This window comes from Odocoileus virginianus, chromosome 5, assembly GCF_023699985.2.
Source record: "Odocoileus virginianus isolate 20LAN1187 ecotype Illinois chromosome 5, Ovbor_1.2, whole genome shotgun sequence".
Lineage (NCBI taxonomy): Eukaryota > Metazoa > Chordata > Mammalia > Artiodactyla > Cervidae > Odocoileus > Odocoileus virginianus.
The window spans coordinates 81170966-81193886 of NC_069678.1; the positions used below are offsets into that span (position 1 = coordinate 81170966).

General features: G+C 37.7%; 1 protein-coding gene across 6 annotated transcripts in view; it reads left to right on the forward strand.

The window, feature by feature from the left end:
• Positions 1 to 22921, forward strand: part of TESK2 (testis associated actin remodelling kinase 2) — a 135192-nt gene that overhangs the window by 19130 nt on the left and 93141 nt on the right. For 3 of the 6 annotated variants that reach the window (XM_070468237.1, XM_070468241.1, XM_020897401.2), the window contains exon 2: positions 13818 to 14129. In XM_070468237.1, coding sequence (XP_070324338.1) covers positions 13908 to 14129 — 222 coding nt within the window. In that variant the 5' untranslated portion in view covers positions 13818 to 13907. Of the gene's footprint in view, positions 1 to 120; positions 315 to 8225; positions 8375 to 13817; positions 14130 to 22921 lie in introns of those variants that run through there. The other 3 variants (XM_070468238.1, XM_070468239.1, XM_070468242.1) reach the window with 3 other exon arrangements.

A 22921-nucleotide genomic window follows, 5' to 3' on the forward strand; every position in this document is an offset into this window, starting at 1 on the left:
AATTTTTATGATGATAGAAAGAAAACAAAGTATAATTAGGATAGCAGGACATTATGTTTGCATTCTTTTTCTGCTTTTTATACCCAGGGTATAAAAGTTTCAGAAATCTTTTTTTACTCACTTTGTGGAACTTCATTACCAACTGTGTGCACACGATTCCATTTTTGGATGGATGTTGAAGATTATGGTTGCTGACTGACACTTGGCCTTATCCAGTTACCTGATGGTTGATAGCTGTTCAGTGTGTTACAGAATTTTATTTGCATCTGCGTTGTTGTGAAGTTTCATCTGCTTCATTTCTGTGGAATGAAAGGGTAAGAAACAACTAATACTGTACTTTAGAATAGAAAAGAAGGACTGATTGGGAGTTTGCATATCTTTCCTGTCAGCTTGGCCTCTGTTCTTTAAATAGTCTGCTTAAGCCAATGCTAATTTTTATGCCTGTGGAATGTGGTTAAATGACTGAAGGCTTTTGCTCCAGAGGCTAGTGGAGCTCTTATCTGTATATTCGTTAGTCTCTGTTAAATTAGGGTGGGGAATAGTAGTAGCTTTGTATCTAGCTAATAAACAGGTTTCTTTTACAGAAATTTAGCTATTTTTCTGGAGGAGACATGTCATAGTGGAAGTATTTGGTTTTAGAACTCTGAATTTGAATACAGTCTGTCACTGATGGTGGTGGTGTAGTCGCCAAGTTGTGTCTGACTCTTGTGACCCCATGGATGATAGCCAACCAGGTTCTTCTGTCCATGGGATTTCCCAGGCAAGAATACTGGAGCGGGTTGCCATTTTCTTCTGCAAGGGATCTTGCTGACTCAGGGATGGAACCCAGGTCTCCTGCATTGCAGGCCATCTCTTGCGTTGCAGGCAGTCTCTTGCATTGCAGGCAGATTCTTTTACCAGCTGAGCCACATTTATTTGAATTTAATTTCTCAGTGTTGTAATTTCTTTCTTTTTGAAATGGAGATGATAATACCTATCTTGCAGAGTTGTCATAAAGCCTCAGTTCAGTTCAGTCGCTCAGTCGTGTCCGACTCTTTGTGACCCCATGGACTACATACAGCACGCCAGGCTTCCTTGTCCATCACCAACTCCCGGAGCTTACTCAGACTCATGTCCATTGAACTGGTGATGCCATCCAACTATCTCGTCCTCTGTCGTCCCCTTTTCCTCTTGCCCTCAATCTTTCCCAGCATCAGGGTCTCTTCAAATGAGTCAGTTCTTTGCATCAGGTGGCCCAAGTATTGGAGTTTCAGCTTGAGCATCAGTCCTTCCAATGAATATTCAGGACTGATTTCCTTTAGGATGGACTGATTGGATCTCCTTGCAGTACAAGGGACTCTCAAGAGTCACAAAGCTTAGAGATAGCAAATGCAAAAACACTTGGTAGAATCCATGACCTATGGTAAATGGTGGTTGTGGTTATTATTTCCAGAAATATTGTGGATGAGTGTATGGTCTACTTGGGAGTCCTAAGAAAGTTTCTTAATTCTCTGGAAAATGATTTGTGAAATTCCTACTTTGGAAAGATGAAATATATCTTACAATATTTAGTTCACTGACTTTTTAATTTTTTAATTTTATTTATTTATTTTTTACTGACTTTTTTATTGACAGCTTTTTCAATTAGTTTCTTCAATAAAAGCCTTTAATTGTATCTTCTTTGTGAAAAAGAAATCAATCCCAAGATAAGTGAAAATTAGCCTTTGAAAAGACAAACCTGCTTATGGGAAAGGGAAAAAGTTCTGAACTTCCCAGTTTATAGATATTGAAGTTGAGAACACACTACAAAATTCTTTGTGTGCTTGTAAGCACATGATTTTGGCATTTTTGAAAGAGTGCTGAAGGCTGTTTGCTAGTTTAAGAACAAAACTGATTAAGCTTTTCTCACACAGTGCTTCTTAACGGGGGCACTGTTGGCATTTAGGGCAAGACAGTTCTTTGTTGTGCAGGACTGCTGTGTGCATTGTAGGACATTTAGCTTCCCTGGCCCTGCCCACTAAAATGCCAAAAGTGCCCACCCCACACCCCCGCCACTGTGACAATAGCTCCTCCCTGAGAAGAGCCTCCTTCCCCCAGAATTTTCACATGCCCTTATTGGAGAACCACTGGGACTCTCGCTTGGATATATTTAGTGAAACAGCTCACAGTATCATCAGCTTCCATTTAGGAATTGCAAGTTTTTACAAGCTAAAAATTAATTATTCTTGATCATCAGTGTGTCGTCTCCTGAATCAGATAGCCTCGATAGCAAGAGTAACTGTAGTTGTTTTTTCTCTTCTACCCAAAATATTTACTTTAAAGGGCACCATTAACATCAAAAGGTAATATTACATAAATGACACCAAGAGAGATAATCTAGAGTCTGAAAATAGCATAGAATCTCACACATTTCAAAGAATGTATTGTCTCATTTTAAAATTAGTCATTTTCAGATTTTAAAAAACAGCATATGATTTTAGAGTCTGTTCATACACACCTTTGCTGTCTTTTATGGCTGAATTAAAATTCATCAGATTACATTGAAAGCTATTTGTAACTTGGTTGGTTTCATTTAAAATGTGGTCATTCAATATGTTGGCCAGGGGAGCAGAAGGCATGGTTTGGAGGTTTTTCCATGCTCAGCACTTCTCCAAAATGGATTAATAAAGTTCTTACTCCCATAAGGGGACTGTACTTTTTCCCACTTACTTCCCTCACCTGTCTAGTAGTTAGTATTGCTTTACCATATAATAAGGGCTCTACAACTAAATATCAGTGTTTTTCATGAGTGTTTTTGTATTTTGAGTTTGTGGATTTGAATAAGGAAAGCTATCCAGAAATTCTCCCAGTGCTTTTGATTTTTTAGCTTAAAATATAAATGCTCCTTGGACCAAGAACTACAGTTGAACTGTTGTGGAATAAAAGTTTGAGAATCGTGAGACTTGGCTTGCACATTGGGATGCTATTTCTTTGTCAAATTGTTGTCAGTTTTTTTGGCCTGAGCATACTGCATAGCTGTTGTATTGGCAAAGCAAAACAAAACAAAACCAAAACAACTTAATTTTTTTTTTTTATTAGAAAAGTTAAAGGTAGAAAAAAGTACAATATACAATCACCCAGTATTAAGAAATATTAGTTAGTGAAAACTGTGGAAAATTCTTAAAGAAATGGGAATATCAGATTACCTTACCTGTCTCCTGAGAAACATGTATGCAGGTCAGGAAGCAACAGTTAGAACTAGACATGGGACAATGGACTGGCTGAAAATTGGGAAAGGAGTACGACAAGGCTGTATATTGTCATCCTGCTCATTTAAATTATGTGTAGAGCACATCATGTGAAATGCCAGGCTGGATGAGTCACAAGCTGGAATCAAGACTGCTGGGAGAAATATCAACAACCTCAGATATGCAGGTGATAACCACTCTAATGGCAGAAAATGAAAGGAAACTAAAGAGCCTCTTGATGAGGGTGAAAGAGGAGAGTGAAAAAGCTGGCTTAAAATTCAACATTAAAAAACTAATATCATAGCAGCCAATCCATCAGATCATGGCAAATAGAAGAGGGATAAGTGGGAAGCAGCGACTTGGACTTGGACTCTCAAATCACTGAGGACAGTGATGGTAGCCATGAAATTAAGAGACACTTGCTCTTTGAAAGGAAAGCTATGACAAACTAAGTGTATTAAAAAGCAGAGACATCACTGTGCCAACAAAGGTGCATATAGTCAAAGCTATGTTCCCATGTATGGATGTTAGAGATGGACCATAAAGAAGGCTGAGCACCAAGAATTGATGCTTTTGAATTGTGACTGGTGAAGGCTTTTGAGAGTCCTTTGGACAGCAAAGAGATCAAACCAGTCAATCCTTAAGGAAATGAGCACTTAATATTCATTGCAAGGGCTGATGCTGAAGTTGAAATTTCCAATACTTTGGCTACCTGATGTGAAGAACTGACTCAGTAGAAAAGACTCTGATGCTGGGAAGATTGAAGGCAGGAGAAGGGGACGACAGAGGATGAGATAGTTGGATGGTATCACTGACTCCATGGACATGATTGAACAAGCTGCCAGAGTTGGTGATGGACAGGGAAGCCTGGCATGCTGCAGTCCTTGGGGTCCCAAAGAGTCGGACACAACTGGGCAACTGGACTGAACTTACTCAATGAATATGAATTAAAGCAAACTCTGGGAGATAGTGAGTGCTGCAATCTATGGGGGGTTGCAAAGAGTCAGACATGACTTAGCAACTGAACAACAATAGCAGCAAGTTAGTGAAAAAAACAATAAAATTAGCAAACATGTAATTTTATATTTGTTTTGATATTTTAATAAAAGTGAACAAAACATTATTGCTATAATACAAGTCTCCTTTTTTCCCTTCTGTATTTCATTTTTCTTCTTTGCCACCAAGGCAACTACTACGATGAATTTAGTGACTGGCTTTCTACTTCTTGTTTTTAGACATTTACTATAATTATGTATCTTTAAATAATAATGTAAAGAAGAACTATACAAAAAAAGATCTTAATGACCCGGATAACTATGATGGTGTGCTCACTTACCTAGACCCAGGCATCCTGGAATGTGAAGTCAAAGGGTCTTTTGGAAGCATCACTATGAACAAAGCTAGTGAAGGTGATGGAATTCCAGTTGGCTATTTCAAATCCTAAAAGATGATGCTGTTAAAGTGCTGCACTCAATATGCCAGCAAATTTGGAAAACTCAGCAGTGGCCGCAGGACTGGAAAAGGTCAGTTTTCATTCCAGTCCTAAAGAAGGGCACTGTCAAAGAATGTTCAAACTACTACACAACTGCACTCATTTTACATGCTAGCAAGGTCATGCTCAAAATCCTCCAAACTAGGCTTCAGCAGTCTGTGAACTGAGAACTTTTAGATATACAAGCTGGATTTAGAAAAGGTAGAGGAACCTGAGACCAAATTGCCAACATCTGATGGATCATAGAGAAAGCAAGAGAATTCCAGAAAACATCTACTTCTGCCTCATTGACTACGCCAAAGCCTTTGACTGTGTGGATCATAACAAAACTGGAAAATTATGAAAGAGATGGGAATACCAGACCACCTTACCTGCTTCCTGAGAAATCTGTATGCAGGTCAAGAAGCGACAGTTAGAACATAATATGAAACAACAGACTGGTTCAAAATTGGGAGAGGAGTGCTTCAAGGCTGTATATTATTACCCTGTTTATTTAACTTATATGCAGAGTACATCATGCAGAATGCTGGGCTGGGTGAAGCACAGCTGGAATCAAGATTGCTGGGAGAAATATCAATAACTTCAGATGTGCAGATGACACCACCCTTATGGCAGAAAGCAAAGAGGAACTAAATGAGCCTCTTGATGAAAGTAAAAGAGGAGAGTGAAAATGCCGGCTTAGAACTCAACTTTCAAAAAATTAAGATCATGGCATCCAGTCTCGTCACTTCATGGCATATAGATGGGGAAACAATGGAAACAATGAAAGACTTTATTTTCCTGGGCTCCAAAATCACTGCAGATGGTGGCTGCAGCCATGAAATAAAAAGATACTTGCTCCTTGGAAGAAAAGCTATGACCAACCTAGACAGCAGAGATGTTACTTTGCCGACAGTAGTCCGTCTAGTCAAACCTATGGTTTTTCCAGTAGTCATATGTGGATGTGAGAGTTGGACCATAAAGAAGGCTGAGCGCTGGAGAATTATTTTTGAACTGTGGTGTTGGAGAAGGCTCTTGAGAGTCCCTTGGACCGCAAAGAGATCAAGCCAGTCCATCCTAAGGGAAATCAGTCCTGAATATTCACTGGAAGGATGGATGCTGAAGCTCCAATACTTGGGCCACCTGATTCGAAGAACTGACTTATTAGAAAAGACCCTGATGCTGGGAATGATTGAAGGCAGGGAGGAGAAGGGGATGAAAGAGGACGAGACGGTTGGATGTCATCACCGACTCAATGGACATGAGTTTGAGCAAGCTGCAGGAGATGGTGAAGGACAGGGAAGCCTGGCATGCTGTAGTCCATAGGGTTACAAAAAGTCAGACTAGACTGAGGGGCTCAACAGCAACAAAATAATAATTATAGTAACCAGTGGGCTTGAATGCTTACTACTTGCCAGACACTGTTCATTTAATCAATAACTTTATGGTGACTGTAACAAATTAATACATATAAAATGTTATAGAAAGTATAAAGTGAAAGTGTTAGTTGCTCAGTCATGTTAGACTTTGCAACCCCATGGACTAGCCCACCAGGCTTCTCTGTCCATGGAATTCTCCAGGCAAGAATACTGGAGTGGGTAGTCATTCCCTTCTTCAGAGGATTTTTCCGACCCAGGGATCAAACCAGGTCTTCTGCACTGTAGACAGATTCTTTACTGTCTGAGCTACTGGAGAAGTCCATATAATGCAGGTACTAGTTTATTTCCATTTTGTAAATAATGTAGAGGTTTTAAAATAACTTGGCTGGGTTCATATAGCTGCAGGCTACAGAGCGAGGATTTGAAGCCAGATTTGTCTGGAGGCTATACCTTTAATCAGTGTATACCTTTGGAGAAGGAAATGGAAACCCACTCCATTGTTTTTGCCTGGAAAATTCCATGGACAGAGGAGCCTGGTGTGCTACAGTTCATGGGGTTGCAAAGAGTCAGACAGGACTGAACCCACATACACACCAAGCCCTGTTTCCCACCCGCCCCGCCCCGCTTGTCTACTTTTATTCCTGATCAGACTCTTACCCTCTGCAGGCGCTACCTTTGGAACCTCATCCACAGGATCCTCAGGTTCCTCAGGTCCCTGCCAGTGGGGCGAGCTCAGAGTCTGCCTTGGAGGTGTTGCTGGTGCCTGCTTGGGAACGTGGATGCCTCTGCTTCGCAGAGCTCTCCTGGCAGGGCATAGGGAAGCAGCAGGTGGCCATGCGCTGTTTGTTCCCTGAGCTGGCTCCCATAAGATTACTACCTCTTCTCCGTGTCACCTTCAGTGTAGAAGCCTCCTTGGCCCCTTCCTCTAAGCTGAGGTTCACCTCTCCAAAAAAGAAGCGTGGGCATTGCTGAACTATGTTGATCTCTGCAAAAGCAAGATGCATTTTCTCCTGAGGTCTGTGGCAGTCAACTCCCAAATGAAGCTTATTTAATAAAGGAATTGGTTCCAATTGAAAAAAAAAGTGTATACCTTTAATCAATCCTGCCTCTCTATAAATATATGTTATTTTGTATGTATTTAAAAATTAATTAATTATTTTGGCCGTATCAGGTCTTAGTTGTGGTGTGCCGGCTTCTCTCTAGCTGTGGTGTGAGAACTGTGGAGTGCGTGGGCGCTCTAGTTGTGGCTCACTGGCTCAGTAGTTGAGGCATTCAGGCCTAGTCTAATAATTTTTATTTATTTATTTAATTTATTTGCTTTTGACTGTGCTGGGTTTTTGCTGCAACCTGGGCCTTTGTCTAATTGCCGCAAGTGGGGGCCACTTTCTGGTTTCCATTCATTCTCACTGTGGTGGCCTCTCTTGCTGCAAAGCAGGGGCTCGAGGGTTGTGGGCCTTAGTAGTTGCTGCCAGTGGGCTCATCAGCCTTGGCTCCCAGGCTCCAGAGCACGAGCTCAACTGTTGGCCCAGGCCCAGCTGCTCTGTGGCAGGTAGGATCCTTCTGGACTAGGGATCGAATCTGCGTCTCCCGTGTTGGCAGGTGGCTACTGAGCCACCGGGAAGCCCCCTTGTGTGTTTAAAAAATACATTAAAAAAAATGAAAATGGTATCATTCTATAAGGATAGTCCTATAATTTTTTTGTAACTTCTTAAAAATTGTTTTCATTTCAGTTTTAATGATACCGTGAATTACAACTTGCTTCTTTCCACTCCCACTTAGTATTCCTTTTTTTTAGCCTATTTTATTTTTTAAACTATTTCTTTTAATTGAAGCTTAGTTAACTAAAAATGTTGTATTGCTTTTAGGTGTATAGCAAAGTGATCCAGTTTTACATATATATGTATATTTATTCTTTTCCATTATAGGTTATTACAAGATATTGAATATAGTTCCTGTGCCATACAGTAGTCCTTATTGTTTATTTATTTTATATGATGTTGAGCTGAAACTCCAGTGCTTTGGCCATCTGATGCGAAGAGCTGACTCATTTGAAAAGACCCGATGCTGGGAAAGATTGAGGGCAGGAGGAGAAGGGGATGACAGAGGATGAGATGGTCAGATGGCATCACCGACTCAATGGACATGGGTTTGTGTGGACTCCAGGAGTTGGTGATGGACAGGGAGGCCTGGCATGCTGCGGTTCATGGGGTCACAAAGAGTCGGACATGACTGAGTGGCTGAACTGAACTGAACTGAAGTGTGTATCTGCTAATGCCAAACTCCTAATTTACCCTGCCTCTTCCATCCCCTTTGGTACTGTAAGTTTGTTTTCTATGTCTGTGAGTGTATTTCTATTTTAAAAGTAATTTCATTTATATCATTTTACTTTTAGATTCCACATATGTGACATCATATATTTGTCTTTCTCTGACTTGCATCACTTAACATGATTATCTCTAGGTCCATTCATGTTGCTAAAAATGACATTACTTCAGTTTTTATGGCTGAGTAATATTCCATTGTGTGTATGTATCACACACACACAACCCCACATCTTTTTTTTTTTCAATTTTTATTGGAGTATAGTTGATTTACAATGCTGTATTAGTTTCTGCTGTACAACAAAGTGAATCAGTTATCCATATACATATATTCACTCTTTTTTAGATTCTTTTCCCATATAGGTCATTACAGAGTATTGAGTAGAGTCCCTTATGCTATACAGGAGGTGCTTATTAGTTCCCTATTTTATATATAGTAGTGTGCATATATCAATCCACATCTCCCAATTTTCCCTCTCACTCTCTCCCCTCTAGTAACCATAAGTTTGTTTTCTATATCTATGACTCTGTTTCTGTTTTGTAAATAAGTTCCTTTATACCCTTTTTTTAAATTGCACATTATACCACATCATCTTTATCCATTGATCTGTTGAAGGCCTTAGATTGCTTCCATGTCTTGGCTATTGTAAATAGTGCTGCAATGAACATTGGGGTATATATATCTTTTTTTCTTTAAAAAATTTATTAAAGTATAGCTGATTTACAGTATTGCGTTAGTTTCAGGAATACAGCACGGTAATTCCATTATACCTGTATATATCTCTATTCTGTTTAGGAATCTTTCCCCTTATATGTTATTAAAAAGTGTTGAATATAGTTCCATGTGCTATACAGTAGGCCCTTACTGATTATCTGTTTTATATATAGCAGTATATACCTGTTAATCCCAAGCTCCTAATTTATCCCTTCCCACCTTTCCCCTTTGGTAACCATAAATGTGTTTTCTATATCTGTGGGTCTATTTCTGTTTTATAAATAAGTTCACTTGTATCTTTCTCTTTTTGTTAAGATTCCACATATAAGTGATATCATATTTATCTTTCTCTGTCTGACTTACTTCAGTTTGTATGATATTTCCAGGTGCATCCATTTGCTGCAAATGGCATTCTTTCTTTCTTTTTTATGGCTGAGTAATACTCCTTTGTGTGTGTGTGTGTGTGTGTGTGTGTGTGTGTGTGTGTGTGTACATATGCTACATTTTCTTTATCCATTCCTCTGTCAATGAACGTTTAGGTTGCTTCCATGTCTTAGCTATTGTAAATAGTCCTTTAATGAACATTGGGGTGCATATATCTTTTCAAATATTAATTTTTTCTGGATACATGACCAGGAGTGGGATTACAGGATCATATGGTAGTTCTATATTTAGTTTTAAAAGTAGCCTCCATACTGTTCTCCATAGTGGTTCTACCAATTTGTATTCCCACCAACAGGGTATGGGAGGGTTACATTTTCTCTACATCCTCTCCAGCATTTATTGTTTGTAGACATTTTGGTGATGTCCATTCTGACTCGTGTGAGGTGATATCTCATTGTATTTTTGATTTTCATTTCTCTAATAGTGATGTTGAGCATTTTTTCATGTGCCTGTTGGCCATCTATATGTCTTCTTTGGAGAAATGTCTATTTAGATCTTCTGCCCACTTTTTGATTGGGTTTTTCTATTTTTTTGCTATTGAGTTGGATGAACTGTTTGTATATTTTGGAGATTAATTGCTTGTCAGTTGCTTTGTTTTGAAAATATTTTCCCCCGTTCTGTATTTTTCTAAAGTTTCTTTTTGTTTTCCATCTCTATCTAAATAGTAATCAGCCTGGCCTTCCTCTGCACTCAAGTCCTGATTTTCTTTTCTGTGCAGATGACTAGCTTAACTCCTTTTAACTCTCTTAGTGGAAAAAACACTGAACTAAGTAATAATGAAATGGAGAAAGCTTGAGCTTTGGTGCTAGGTGGACCTTGATTACAGTACTGATTCTACTAGCTGTTTTTCCTTAGACAAGTTACTTTACCTCCTGAGCCTACATTTCTTTTTCTGTAACTTGGGGAAAATCCTCAAAAAAATCCTCAAAATACACCTACCTGGTGGTATATTTTGAGGATTAAATGAGAAAAAGCTTGTGAAATTCTTGGTGGTTTAAAAAAAAATTTTTTTTTTAAGCTATTAATATTCCCCTTGCTTGCTGTAGAGGATCTTCAGCTCTTAGTGCACATAAGAATTTCTGGGAAGCTTGGTGAAATTTCCAGGCCTCACTCCAAGAGTGAGTAGTAGGTCAAGGCTGAGACCCAGGAATCTGAGTTTTAAACAAAGTCCTTGGGTAATTTGGAAGCAGATGATCAACTTTTAGAGATGCACTATCCTTGATTCCATGTCTAGCTTTGCTAGTAAATAACTTAGAGCTGTGGGCACATAATTTCCATTTTCTGGTCCTTGTGTTTCTTCAAATATAAAATGAACTTTATGGTCTCTATTGCCTGTAAAATTTTAAAAATGTTGATCTTATAATGCTAAATTTTTGAACTGGTGATCTGTTGCCACTTCTTGGCAGAAGTTCAATAGAGGTACTTTAGGAACTTGGATTATTCTTCTTTTTATGAAGACTGGTGAAACTAGCTTAAGCAAAAGTAATTTAAAGATACAGGGATAGCTCGTGAAACCTTAAGCCAGCATGCAGTTAGGCCTCAGGAATCAGGGACTAGATAGAGCACATTAGGAAAATCAACAAGTTCTTGCTGTCTCTGTCTTTTTTTCTTTACAAATTGGCCTCAATCCCTTGGCTTTTTCTGCCTTCAAGGCTGCTTGATAGAAAATGGACATGGACAACATCTCCTGAGTTTACATTGCTTTCATTTTAGAAAGCAGCCAGACTGAGGCTGGAATATCTTAATTCCAATTCCAAATTGCCAGGAAAGAAAATGTGATTGGTCCATATCGGGTAGAAGGCCACCAGCTTTCGCTATAGCAGGGGCATAGTGTAAGGATGGTCCTGTGAGCCCTGCCGCTATTTCTCCATGATTGGAGGTTGGTAGAGGTAGTCTGAGTTAGGTATTCATAACATTTACAAAAGCATTTCACTAATTGTAGGATCACAATGTAATATTTTGCATAGGACTCTTATAATTGATTCTTTTTTAAGAGTTTTTTTCAGTACTAATTTAATTTTAATTTTATTATTTTATGTTGGAATATAGTTGATTAATAATGTTGTATTTGTTTTGGGTGTGTAGCAAAGTGATTCAGTTATACATATACATGTGTGTATGGTTTTTCAAATTCTTTTCCTGTTTAGGGAATTACAGAGTATTCTGTGCTGTACAGTATGTCCTTATTGGTTATCTATTTTGAACGTAGCTGTGTGTACATGTTAATTCCAAATTCTCAATCTATCCCTCTCCCTCCCCCTTCTCCTCTGATAACCATAAGTTCATTGTCTGAGAGCCTGTTTCTGTTTTGTAAATAAGTTTGTTTATGTCATATTTTTAGATTCTGCATATAAGAGATACCACATGAAATTTTGTCTTTTCTGTCTGATTTCATTTAGTATGATACCTCCAGGTCCATCCATGTTGCTGCAAATGGCACTATTTCATTCTTTTTAGTTGCTGAGTAATATTCCATTGTATTTATGTACCACATCTTTATCCATTCATCTGTCAATGGATATTTAGGTTACTTCCATGTCTTGGCTATTGTAAATGGCACTGAAATGAACATTAGGGTGCATGTATCCTTTCGAACCATGGTTTTCTCAGGTTTGAGGAAAAATCCCAGGAATGGAATTGTTGGATCATATGGTAGCTGTATTTTTAGTTTCTTGAGGAACCTCCGTACTGTTCTGTATAGTGACTGTACCATTTCTACCAACAGTACAGGAGAGTTCCCTTCTTTCTACACCTTCTCCAGTATTTATCTGACTGGTGTGAGGTGATATATATATATATATATTTTTTTTTTTTTTTTAATTTGTTTGTTTTTGACTGTGCTGGGTCTTTGTTGCTGCACAGGTTTTCTAGTTGCAGTAGGCAGGGTCTACTCTAGTTGCAGTGCAAGTGGCTTCACTTGTTGTGGAACATGGGTTCTAGGGCACTTGGGCTTCAGTAGTTGCAGCACGTGGACTCAGTAGTTGCAACTCCCAGACCTCAGAACACAGGCTCAGTAGTTGTAGAACAGCTTTTAGTTGCTCCACGGCATATGGGCTCTTCCTGGATCAGGGTTCAAACCCATATCTCCTGCATTGGTGGGCAGATTCTTTACCATTGAACCACCAGGGAAGCCTGATATCGTGTAGCTTTGATTTACATTTCTCTAATAAGTAGCAATGTTGAGCATCTTTTCCTGTGCTTTTTGGCCATCTGTATGTCTTTGGAGAAATATCTGTCTAGATCTGCCCCCCCCTTTTTTTTTTTTAATTGAGCTGCGTGAGCTGTTGTAAATCTTGGGGATTAATCACTTAGTCATTGCATCGTTGGCAAATATTTTCTCCCATTTCGTAGGTTGTCTTCTTCGTCTTCTTTTTTTTTTTAATGATGTCCTTTGCTGTTTAAAAGCTTTTCAATTTAACTTGGTCCCATTTGTTTATTTCCATTATTCTAGGAGACTGATTGAAAAAGTAATTCTATAATTTATGTCAAGTGTTCTGCCTATATTTTCCTCTAAGAGTTTTATAAGTGCTGGGAAAGCTGGACAGCTACATGTAAAAAAAAATTAAATTAGAACATTCTTTAACACCAAACACAAAACTAAACTCAAAATGGATTAATTAAACCTAAATATAATTGATTCTTGTGGAAAAAAGTAGTAGAGACAGACTAAAAGAAAAAGTGGGCTTTTGTTTTTATTCTTAGTCAGGTACCAGAGTGGTAGAGCCTTCTATAGTCATTTCCACTAGACTGGGTTGTTTAATCAAGAGTGGGTTTTTAAATTGCCTTTGGATATAGTTCTTTTCTTTTAAAATTATATAGTTTTAAAGTGTAAAATATTTGTCATCCTTGTTTTATACATTTGAACTTGACTTTTTCAAATGAAGAGAAAATTATGTGAGACTGTGAAGGGCTTTGGCAAGAGTACAAGTTTTTGAATCAGACAGTCTGGCATTTTAGTTTTATCTCTGTCATTTAGTGACTGTATGATTATTTGACCTCTCTGCAAAATAAGCATTATAATCTTTTTATCATGGGTTACTTGAGAATCAAATGACATAACATATGTACAACTCTCATACTGTTTCCTAGATAGTAGGTGCTCAATAAATCATGGCTATATCATTGTTTTTTGAAGGTAAAGGCATAAAGTGTTTTTTAGATCTGAAAATCAGTAACTAGAATATAAGGGAGGCAATACTTTTACATTAATAGTTTACTGTATGCATGTGTTTAATTTTTATTAATGGTTTTAATGAAATGTTATTTTGATCTCTTGTTTAGTGTCAAGCCAGAAGAGAAGTAAAACTCAACAAAAACTTATTATGTATGGAATTCATTCTTAAAAGAAGAAAAAAGTGATTATTGAAGACTATGGATCGGAGCAAACGGAATTCATTTGCAGGATTTCCTCCACATGTGGAGCGTCTTGAGGATTTTGAAGGAGGTGGTGGAGGGGATGGGAACATGACCCAAGTGGGAAGAATTTGGCCCTCCTCATATCGAGCTCTTATAAGTGCCTTTTCCAGACTGACACGTTTAGATGACTTCACCTGTGAAAAAATAGGGTCTGGCTTCTTCTCTGAAGTGTTCAAGGTGAGTGATGCCATGGTTTTTCTCATATTGTTTTGTTGAAGGTCAGTTTCACTGCAGAGTTCATAGCTGTGTTTCATTAGGATGTAGGCTTTGCCTTGTCAGGATGCTGTGGATCTTGAGCAGTATTGTAAACTCCTCTTGAGCTATCTGTTAACTTGTAAGATATTTGATTTATTTTGATTATAAAAATAATCCATGCTGATCAAAAATTAAAATAACATAGGAGCTTCTTCTACTCTAGAATTTTTCATCATCCAAAATGGAAACTTTGTACACATTTAAAAAAAAACTCCCTCTACTACCCTTCAGTTCAGTTCAGTTCAGTGGCTCAGTCGTGTCAGACTTTTTGCAACCCTATGAATTGCAACGTCAGGCGTCCCTGTCCATCACCAACTCCCGGAGTTTACTCAAACTCATGCCCATCGAGTTGGTGATGCCATCCAGCCATCTCATCCTCTGTCGTCCCCTTCTCCTCCTGCCCCCAATCCCTCCCAGCATCAGGGTCTTTTCCAATGAGTCAGCTCTTCCCTTAGCCCATGTTAGTATCTGTTCTACTTTATGTCTCTATGAATATGTCTATCCTAGGAACCTCATATAATGGAACTGTAATATTTGTCCTTTTGTGCCTGGAATTCCCTTGTCATCCAGTGGTTAGGACCTGGTGCTGTCACTGCTGGGCCTGTGTTTTATCTGTGGTTGGGGAACTGAGAACCCAGCAGCCCTGTGGCGTGGCCAAAAAAAAAAATTTTTTTTTTTCATTCAATATTTATTTATTTATTTGGCTGTATCAGGTTTTAGTCACTTCATTCAGGATCTTTCTTCGAGGTGCATAGACTCTCTAGTTGTGTCGTGTGGGCTCCAGAGCTTGTTGGTTCATTAGTTGAGGAGAACATTGCTTTACATTGTGTGGGATCTTTTCTTTCTTAAGTAATTTTTGTTAATTTTATTTTCTTAGGATATAATTAATCTTACTTAAAATTTCAGATATGTAGGCATAAATACTGTATGTAATTGATGTGGCACAGATTTTTTTGTTTCCGCAGTAGCTGTATTTTCCTTCTTCCATATTAATAGATCTTTTAGTTGGACACACTGATGCCATTTCCTAGCTTTGCTTATAGCTAGGTTTAACTATATGAGTAGTTCTGTCCAATAGGGTGTGAGCAGAATTGTCATATGGGAGCTTTTGGAAATCTTCCTTTGCCACTTCTTATATCCATTTTTCCTTCATATTTGCTGTTATACATTTTTGATCATAGTGTGACCCTACAAATGGAGGCCATCTGTGGCAGAGCAACAGGACAGAGCCTGCATCTTCCAGGCCTACAGGGAAGAGAGCTGCCTGGTTCTGTACTGTCTCCTAGAGTCTCTTTGTTAGAAAAAAATTCTTAAGACTTTTAAAATTTGGTCCTCTGTTTGCAGCCAAACCTAAGTGTAATTAGTATAATTTGTACCATATCAGTATCTGCCTCCTTCCTCTAATATGGTCTATTTGTGTCTTCTATTTTTAAAATAAAGCAACACAAATTTATTTTAGGTTTCTTCTCAAAGGATTTGCTTAGGAAAAAAAAAGTTGAGCTCGTTGGGAATTCCGTGGAGATCCAATGGTTAGGATTCGATGCTTTCACTACCAAGGTCTGGGTTCAACCTCTGGTCGGGGAACTAAGATACCATAAGCCACATGATGTGGCCAAAAGAGGGAAAAAAAAAAAAAAGAGCTATCCTTTATTGATGAACTGAAGGCTTAAGAAATATAGGATTCTGGGACCTGTGGGGATAGCTATGAAGTCTCTTTGGTCCTGCCTTTGCCCTTGTACCTGTCTCAGGGAGGTTTGTCTCTGTTTCCACACCTGTTGATAACTCCACCCTGGGCAGAACCTGGCAGTCAGATTATTACCTTTGATTCTGCTGATTATCTTCTGTTTGTTTTATGGTTCACTATTTTCTACTTATTTCTATATTACTTTCTTATTAGATCTAGTGATGTTTTGTTCTTTTTGTAGCTTTTTGAATTTTATTCTTATCTCGATTTTTCCCAGTATGTATTATTTTCTCGTATATACACTTAAGCTTTAAAGTTTCCTCTAGACTTGGCCATATCACAGGTTTTCAGTGTGCTCTCATCATTTCTAAATGTAGTTTGGTTTGATTTCGTTTTGATACGAGAATTATTTAAATGAAATTTTAAAATTTCTACATGGTGAATTTTCTTTTGGGTAATTATTTGATATTTAATTTCTAATTTTAGTGCATCATGATCACAGAGCATGGCTTATAAGAAGTCTGTCTTTGGAATATAATTTATTCTTAAAAATGTTTATTTACTTGGCTGTGTCGGCTCTTTCTTTTTAATTATTTCGTGTATTTATTTTTTTGGTTGCTCTGGCTCTGTTGCTGCCTGTGGGCTTTTTCTAGTTGTGACGAGCAGGGGCTACTCCTCTTTGTTGCGGTGCACAGGCTTCTCACTCTGGCGGCTTCTCTTGTTGCGGAGCTCAGACTCTACGCACATGGCCCTCAGTAGTTGTGGCTTGAAGTCCCTAGGGCTCGTGGGCTCAGCAGTTGTGGTGCATGGGCTTAGTTGCTCCACAGCATGTAGAATCTTCCTAGACTAGGGATCAAACCCATGTTTCCTGCATTGGCAGGCAGATTCTTTTTTTTTTTTTAAATATTTATTTGGCTGTGTCAGGCCTTAGTTGTGGCATGCAAGATCTTTGTCCTTTGTTGTGGCCTGTGGGATCTTTAGTTGAGGCATGTAAACTTTTAATTGCTGGCACGTGGGATCTAGTTCCCTGACCGGGGATCGAACCCAGGCCCCCTGCATTGGGAGCACAGAGTCTTAGCCACTGGTCCACCAGGGAATGCCCAGCAGGCAGGTTCTTATCCACTACACTGCCAGGGAAGTCCTGTGTTGGGTCTTAATTGCATTATGCAGGATCTTTCATTGCAGTGCAGGGACTCTTGAGTTGTGGCACAAGAGCTCAGGAGTTGTGGTCTACCAGGACTTAGTTGATCCTCAGCATGTGGAATCTTAGTTCTGAGACCAGGGATTGCACCTGAGTCATCTGCGTTGCAAGGCATATCCTTTTTTTTAAAAAAACAAAGTTGTTTATTTATTTATTTTTGGCTATGCAGGGTCTTCATTGCTGCAGACAGGCTTTCTCTAGTTGCAGTGTGTGGGCTTCTCTTTCAGTGTCTTTTCTTGATTTGGCTCAGAGACTCTAGAGCAGGAGGGCTCAGTAGTGTAGCTTGCAAGGTCTAGAGCTCAGGCTCATTAGTTGTGGCACAAGGGCCTACTTGCCCTGTGTCATGTGGAATCTTCCTGGACCAGGGATCGAACCCATGTGCGCATTTGCAAGGCAAATTTTTAACCACTGAACCACCAGGGATGTCCAACAAGGCAGATTCTTAACCGTTGAACCATCAAGGAAACCTCCGGAATATAGTTTAGATTTTGTTTTGGTATAGTACAAGGTCAGATTTTTTTGAATGCCACAAATATATTTGAAACAAATATGAATTTCTGTTTTGTTTGATTGCATAAAGTTCTGTGTTTTAGATTGAGCTTTTGTATTGTTATTCAAATATTATACGACCTTATTTATTATAGTCTAATCTATTTCTTTGAAAAAAGTCTTAATATTTCCTAATGTGTTTATAGATTCTCCTTGTGTTTCTGTCAGTGTGGTTATTTTGTTTATAATTCATTTTGTGAAGTATATATTAATAGAAATTGATGTTTATTATTGGATTGTATGCTATAGAGTATATATTTTATAAATGCTAGTTTTCCATTTTTGTCCCACTTTATGCTGTTAGCTTTGATTTCTACTTGATCTGATATCAATATTATGTACCTTCTTCCTTACTGTATGCATTTATCTGTTGTTTTGGTTATTATTTTCCCAGTATGTCTTTTTCTGTCTCTATTTTTGTTCTGTCTGTGATAGTACATTTTCTATGTGTGTCCTGTGAAATAGTTTCATATTTAATTTTTTGATCCAAAACTAAATTTGCCCATAAAGAGACAGAGAAATTGTAATCTGTTTATATTTATTGTTATTACTTCTATCTTTACACTGAATAAACTCTTAAATGATAATTTAATGTGTATAGAATTTAGGACAGTATTTTCTTTAGCACTTTGAAATTATTCTTCCCTTTTTTCTTCTTTTTTTAATTCACCTCTGCTGTTGCTAAGTTAATTGTTAGTCTGGTTGTTACCCTTTTTAGTTAATCAGCCTTTCCTTTCTTTTTAGAGTTATTTTTTCTTCTTTGTTCAGTTTTTATTATATTGGTCTCGGAGCTGATTTATTTTTATTTATTTTGCTTAGAATGTGGTTTACTCCTTCATTTTGAGAATGCGTGTGTCTTAAATTCTAGAAAATTCTTGGACATTTTATCTTTTAAAATTCTACTCTTTGGCCTCTTAAAGTCCTATTACATGCATATTGGATTGTCTCATGCTATCTTTCATGTCTCTTAATTTTTCTCTCATGTTTTTATTTCTTTGCCTTTTTGTGCTATCTTTTTTAGGGGGGAGTGTGGTGGTGATTTTCAGCCTATTTTCCTATTTCCTTTCTTTTCATTTGAGGCCTACTCTATTATTGAAACTGCCTTTGAGATTTTTTAATTTCAGTTGCTATGTTTTTCTTTTCTAGACTTTCTCTTTTTTTGGCTTTTTTGTTTTAGATTTTATTAAGATACAGATGGCATATAACAGTGTATTAATTTTCAGTGTACAATATGATTTCATATGAATATATATTGTGAAATGATTACCATAATAGGTCTAGTTAACATCCATCACGTCATGTAGTTGCAGATTCTTTTTTTCTTGTGATGAGAGTTTTGTAGACTTTCTATTTGTTTTTCTTAAATGCACTTCTCTTTTGTTTCAAATATCCTGTTCCTGCTTTTCTTTGAACATCAGATTTTGTGTAATTTTAATTGAATTTATTTTAAAAATCACATAGTATAAACTTAAAAGGTATAAAATGTTATTCAGTGAAAAATCATTTGCTTTTTTCTGCCCCTCAGTTTTCTTCTCTCTAGGTAACTGGTATTCAGTGCTTTCTTGTGTATCCTTCTAGAGATATTTTGTACTTATGTAAGCAAATACATGTATGTCTGTATGTGTATGTGTGTGTGCATGTTTATATATCAATTATCTATTATTTACCTACTTACTTACCTACTCCATGGTAGAGGTAGTGTAAGTTCTATGAGGGCAGGTTTCTTTTTTAAATCTCTTTTTATCTCTGCACTGCTGTATCCTGGGTGCTTAGAATTCTACATCGCCTATAGTATTCATTCTTCTACAAGTATCTTAGTTTTGTAGAACTTCTTTTTATGTGTGCTGTGAATTATATTTTCTAAGATTGTAGTGCTTTTTAAGCTACTTTTTAACAATTTTTGCAATGTAGAAATAGTTCAGTTTCTTTTTTATTGTCTTGTTTCTTTTATTATTTAAAAAAGCTCTCTATACTCCTATGTTATAAATAACAGTATAATTTTTTGCTTATCATTTTTATGGTATTACTACTTATATTTAAATGTTTGATCTATCTGGAATTTGTTTTTTAAGATGTCTACTCAGTTGTACCAGCAATATTTAATGTATATTTAATGTTTTTCTCGCTGATTGGAAGTGTCACCTTTATTCTGTCCTGAATTTCCCTCAGTATGTATTTTGGTGTCTTTCTAGACTTTATTCTGTTGCATTGGCCTCTCTACCATAATACACTGTTATAATAATTTAATCATTTCAACTTTATTTTAATATCTGGTTAGTCTCTAGTCTTCTTCATCATTATTATTCCTTTTCTGAATTTTCGCAGTTCTTCCTTATTTTTATTGTGAGTTTTAAAATCCTATATTATCCTTTTATTGAGATTTGAGTAAATTTATAGATTAATTTAGAGAATTATTATCTTTATGATAGTCTTTTTATATAAGCATATGGCATACCTTTTCATCTGTTCAAGTATTTTCTGTCTTTGTAGACATTAAAATTTTTTTTAAATTCAAAAAAGATAAAAAAAATAAAAATTCCACATTTCTTCTGATGTTGGATATTCATTTTTTTTCTGTTGCAATTGTAAATGTCAGTTGCACTTCCGTTATATCTTCTGTTTGTTGTTTGCTTGTGAAGACTACTAATTTTTACACATTAGTCTTTGATGCACCCAATGTGCTGAGTTTTTTTTAATGTTTGCAATAGATTTTTAGTTGATTCACTTTGAGCTTCCAGATATATAGTCATATCTGTGAATAATGATAAATTTATTTCCAATTTTTTATCTCATTTTTTCTCAATAAACAGCATTGACTAATACTTCCTAAAGTGTTAATAAATAGTGGTATTTGATATCTTTGTCTGTGTTCCTGACTTTAATGGGAATACCTGTAGTGTTTCCTAATTAAACATGATATGATTTGGGGGCTGAAGTAGATATTTCTTTTTCTAGTTGATCTTCAAAATTGTAATAATAAAAAAAAAATTGTAATAATAAAACCTCCTGTTTTGTTAAGAACTATTTTTATGCAGTATGGATGATGACCTTTACTGTATGTCTTTTCAAAATCTCTAGCATGATGGTTAATTTTATATGTTGACTTAACTGGGTCAGGTGGTGCCTAGATATTTGGTCAAATTTTATTCTGAGTATGTCTGTGAGAGTACATTTTGAATGAGATTATCGTTTGGATCAGTAGACTGAGTAAAGCAGATTGCCATCCCTAATGTGGACATTAGTCACTCGGTCATGTCCAACTCTTTACGACCCCATGAACTGTGTAGCCTGCTAATTCTCCAGGCAAGAAAACTGGAGTGGGTTGCCATTCCCCTCTCCAGGGGATTTTCCTGACACAGAGATTGAACCTTGGTCTCCTGCATTGCAGGCAGATTCTTTACCACCTGAGCAATCATTTAAAGGCCCAAAAAGAACTAAAAGGGTGACCTTCCTGTGATGAGGGAATTCCTACCTGACTATTTTAGGTGAGATATCTGTATTTCCCTGCCTTTGGATTGAAACTGAAATACTTCCTCTTCTTAGGCCTTGGGCCTGCCATCTTCACTCATCTCACATGCTGGTAAAGTAATGCTCAAAATTCTCCAAGCCAGGCTTCAACAGTATGTGAACAGTGAACTTCCAGATGTTCAAGCTGGATTTAGAAAAGACAGAGGAACCAGAGATCAAATTGCCAACATCCATTGAATCATCGAAAAAGCAAGAGAGTTCCAGAAAAACATCTACTTGTGCTTTATTGATCATGCCAAAGCCTTTGACTGTGTGAATCACAACAAACTGTGGAAAATTCTGAAAGAGATGGGAATACCAGACCACCTGACCTGCCTTTTGAGAAATCTGTATGCAGGTCAGGAAGCAACAGAACTGGACATGGAACAACAGACTGGTTCCAAATAGGAAAAGGAATATGTCAAGGCTGTATATTGTCGCCCTGCTTATTTAACTTCTATGCAGAGTACATCATGAGAAACGCTGGGCTGGAAGAAGCACAGGCTGGAATCAAGATTACCAGGAGAAATATCAATACCCTCAGATATGCAGATGACACCACCCTTATGGCAGGAAGTGAAGAAGAACTAAAGAGCCTCTTGATGAAAGTGAAAGAGGAGAGTGAAAAAGTTGGCTTAAAGCTCAACGTTCAGAAAACTAAGATTATGGCATCCGGTCCCATCACTTCATGGCAGGCAAATAGATGGGGAAACAGTGGAAACAGTGGCTGACTTAATTTTTCTAGGCTCCAGAATCACTGCAGATGGTGATTGCAGTCATGAAATTAAAAGGCGCTTACTCCTTGGAAGGAAAGTTATGACCAACCTAAACAGCATATTAAAAAGCAGAGACATTACTTTGTCAGCAAAGGTTTGTCTAGTCAAAGCTTTGGTTTTTCCAGTGGTCATGTATGGAGGTGAGAGTTGGATTATAAAGAAAGCTGAGCACCAAAGAATTGATGCTTTTGAACTGTGGTGTTGGAGAAGACTCGTGAGAGTCCCTTGGACTGCAAGGAGATCAACCAGTCCACCCTAAAGGAGATCAGTCCTGGGTGTTCATTGGAAGGACTGATATTGAAGCTGAAACTTGAATACTTTGGCCACCTGATGTGAAGAGCTGACTCATTTGAAAAGACCCTGATGCTGGACAAGATTGAGGGCAGAAGGAGAAGGGGATGACAGAGGATGAGATGGTTGGATTGCATCACCGACTCAATGGATATGGGTTTGGGTGGACTCTGGGAGTTGGTGATGGACAGCGAGGCCTGGCATGCCGTGGTTTATGGGGTCGCAAAGAGTCAGACATGACAGAATGACTGAACTGAACTGAAAGCTCAAATTCAGAAAACTAAGATCATGGCATCTGGTCTTATCACTTCATAGCAAATAGATGGGGAAACAGTGGAAATAGTGAGAGACTTTATGTTTTTGGGCTCTAAAATCACTGCAGATGGTGACTGTAGCCATGAAATTAAGAGATGCTTACTCCTTGGAAGAAAAGTTATGAACAACCTAGATGGCATATTAAAAAGCAGAGACCTTTTATTAAGGGTTTTATTAAAGATTTATTAAAAAGCAGAGACCTTTGCCAACACAGGTTCGTCTAGTCAAAGCTATGGTTTTTCCAGTAGTCATGTATGGATGTGAGAGTTGGACTATAAAGAAAGCTGAGTACTGAAGAATTGATACTTTTGAACTGTGGTGTTGGAGAAGACCCTTGAGAGTCCCTTGGACTGCAAGGAGATCCAACCAATTCGCCCTAAAGGAAATACAG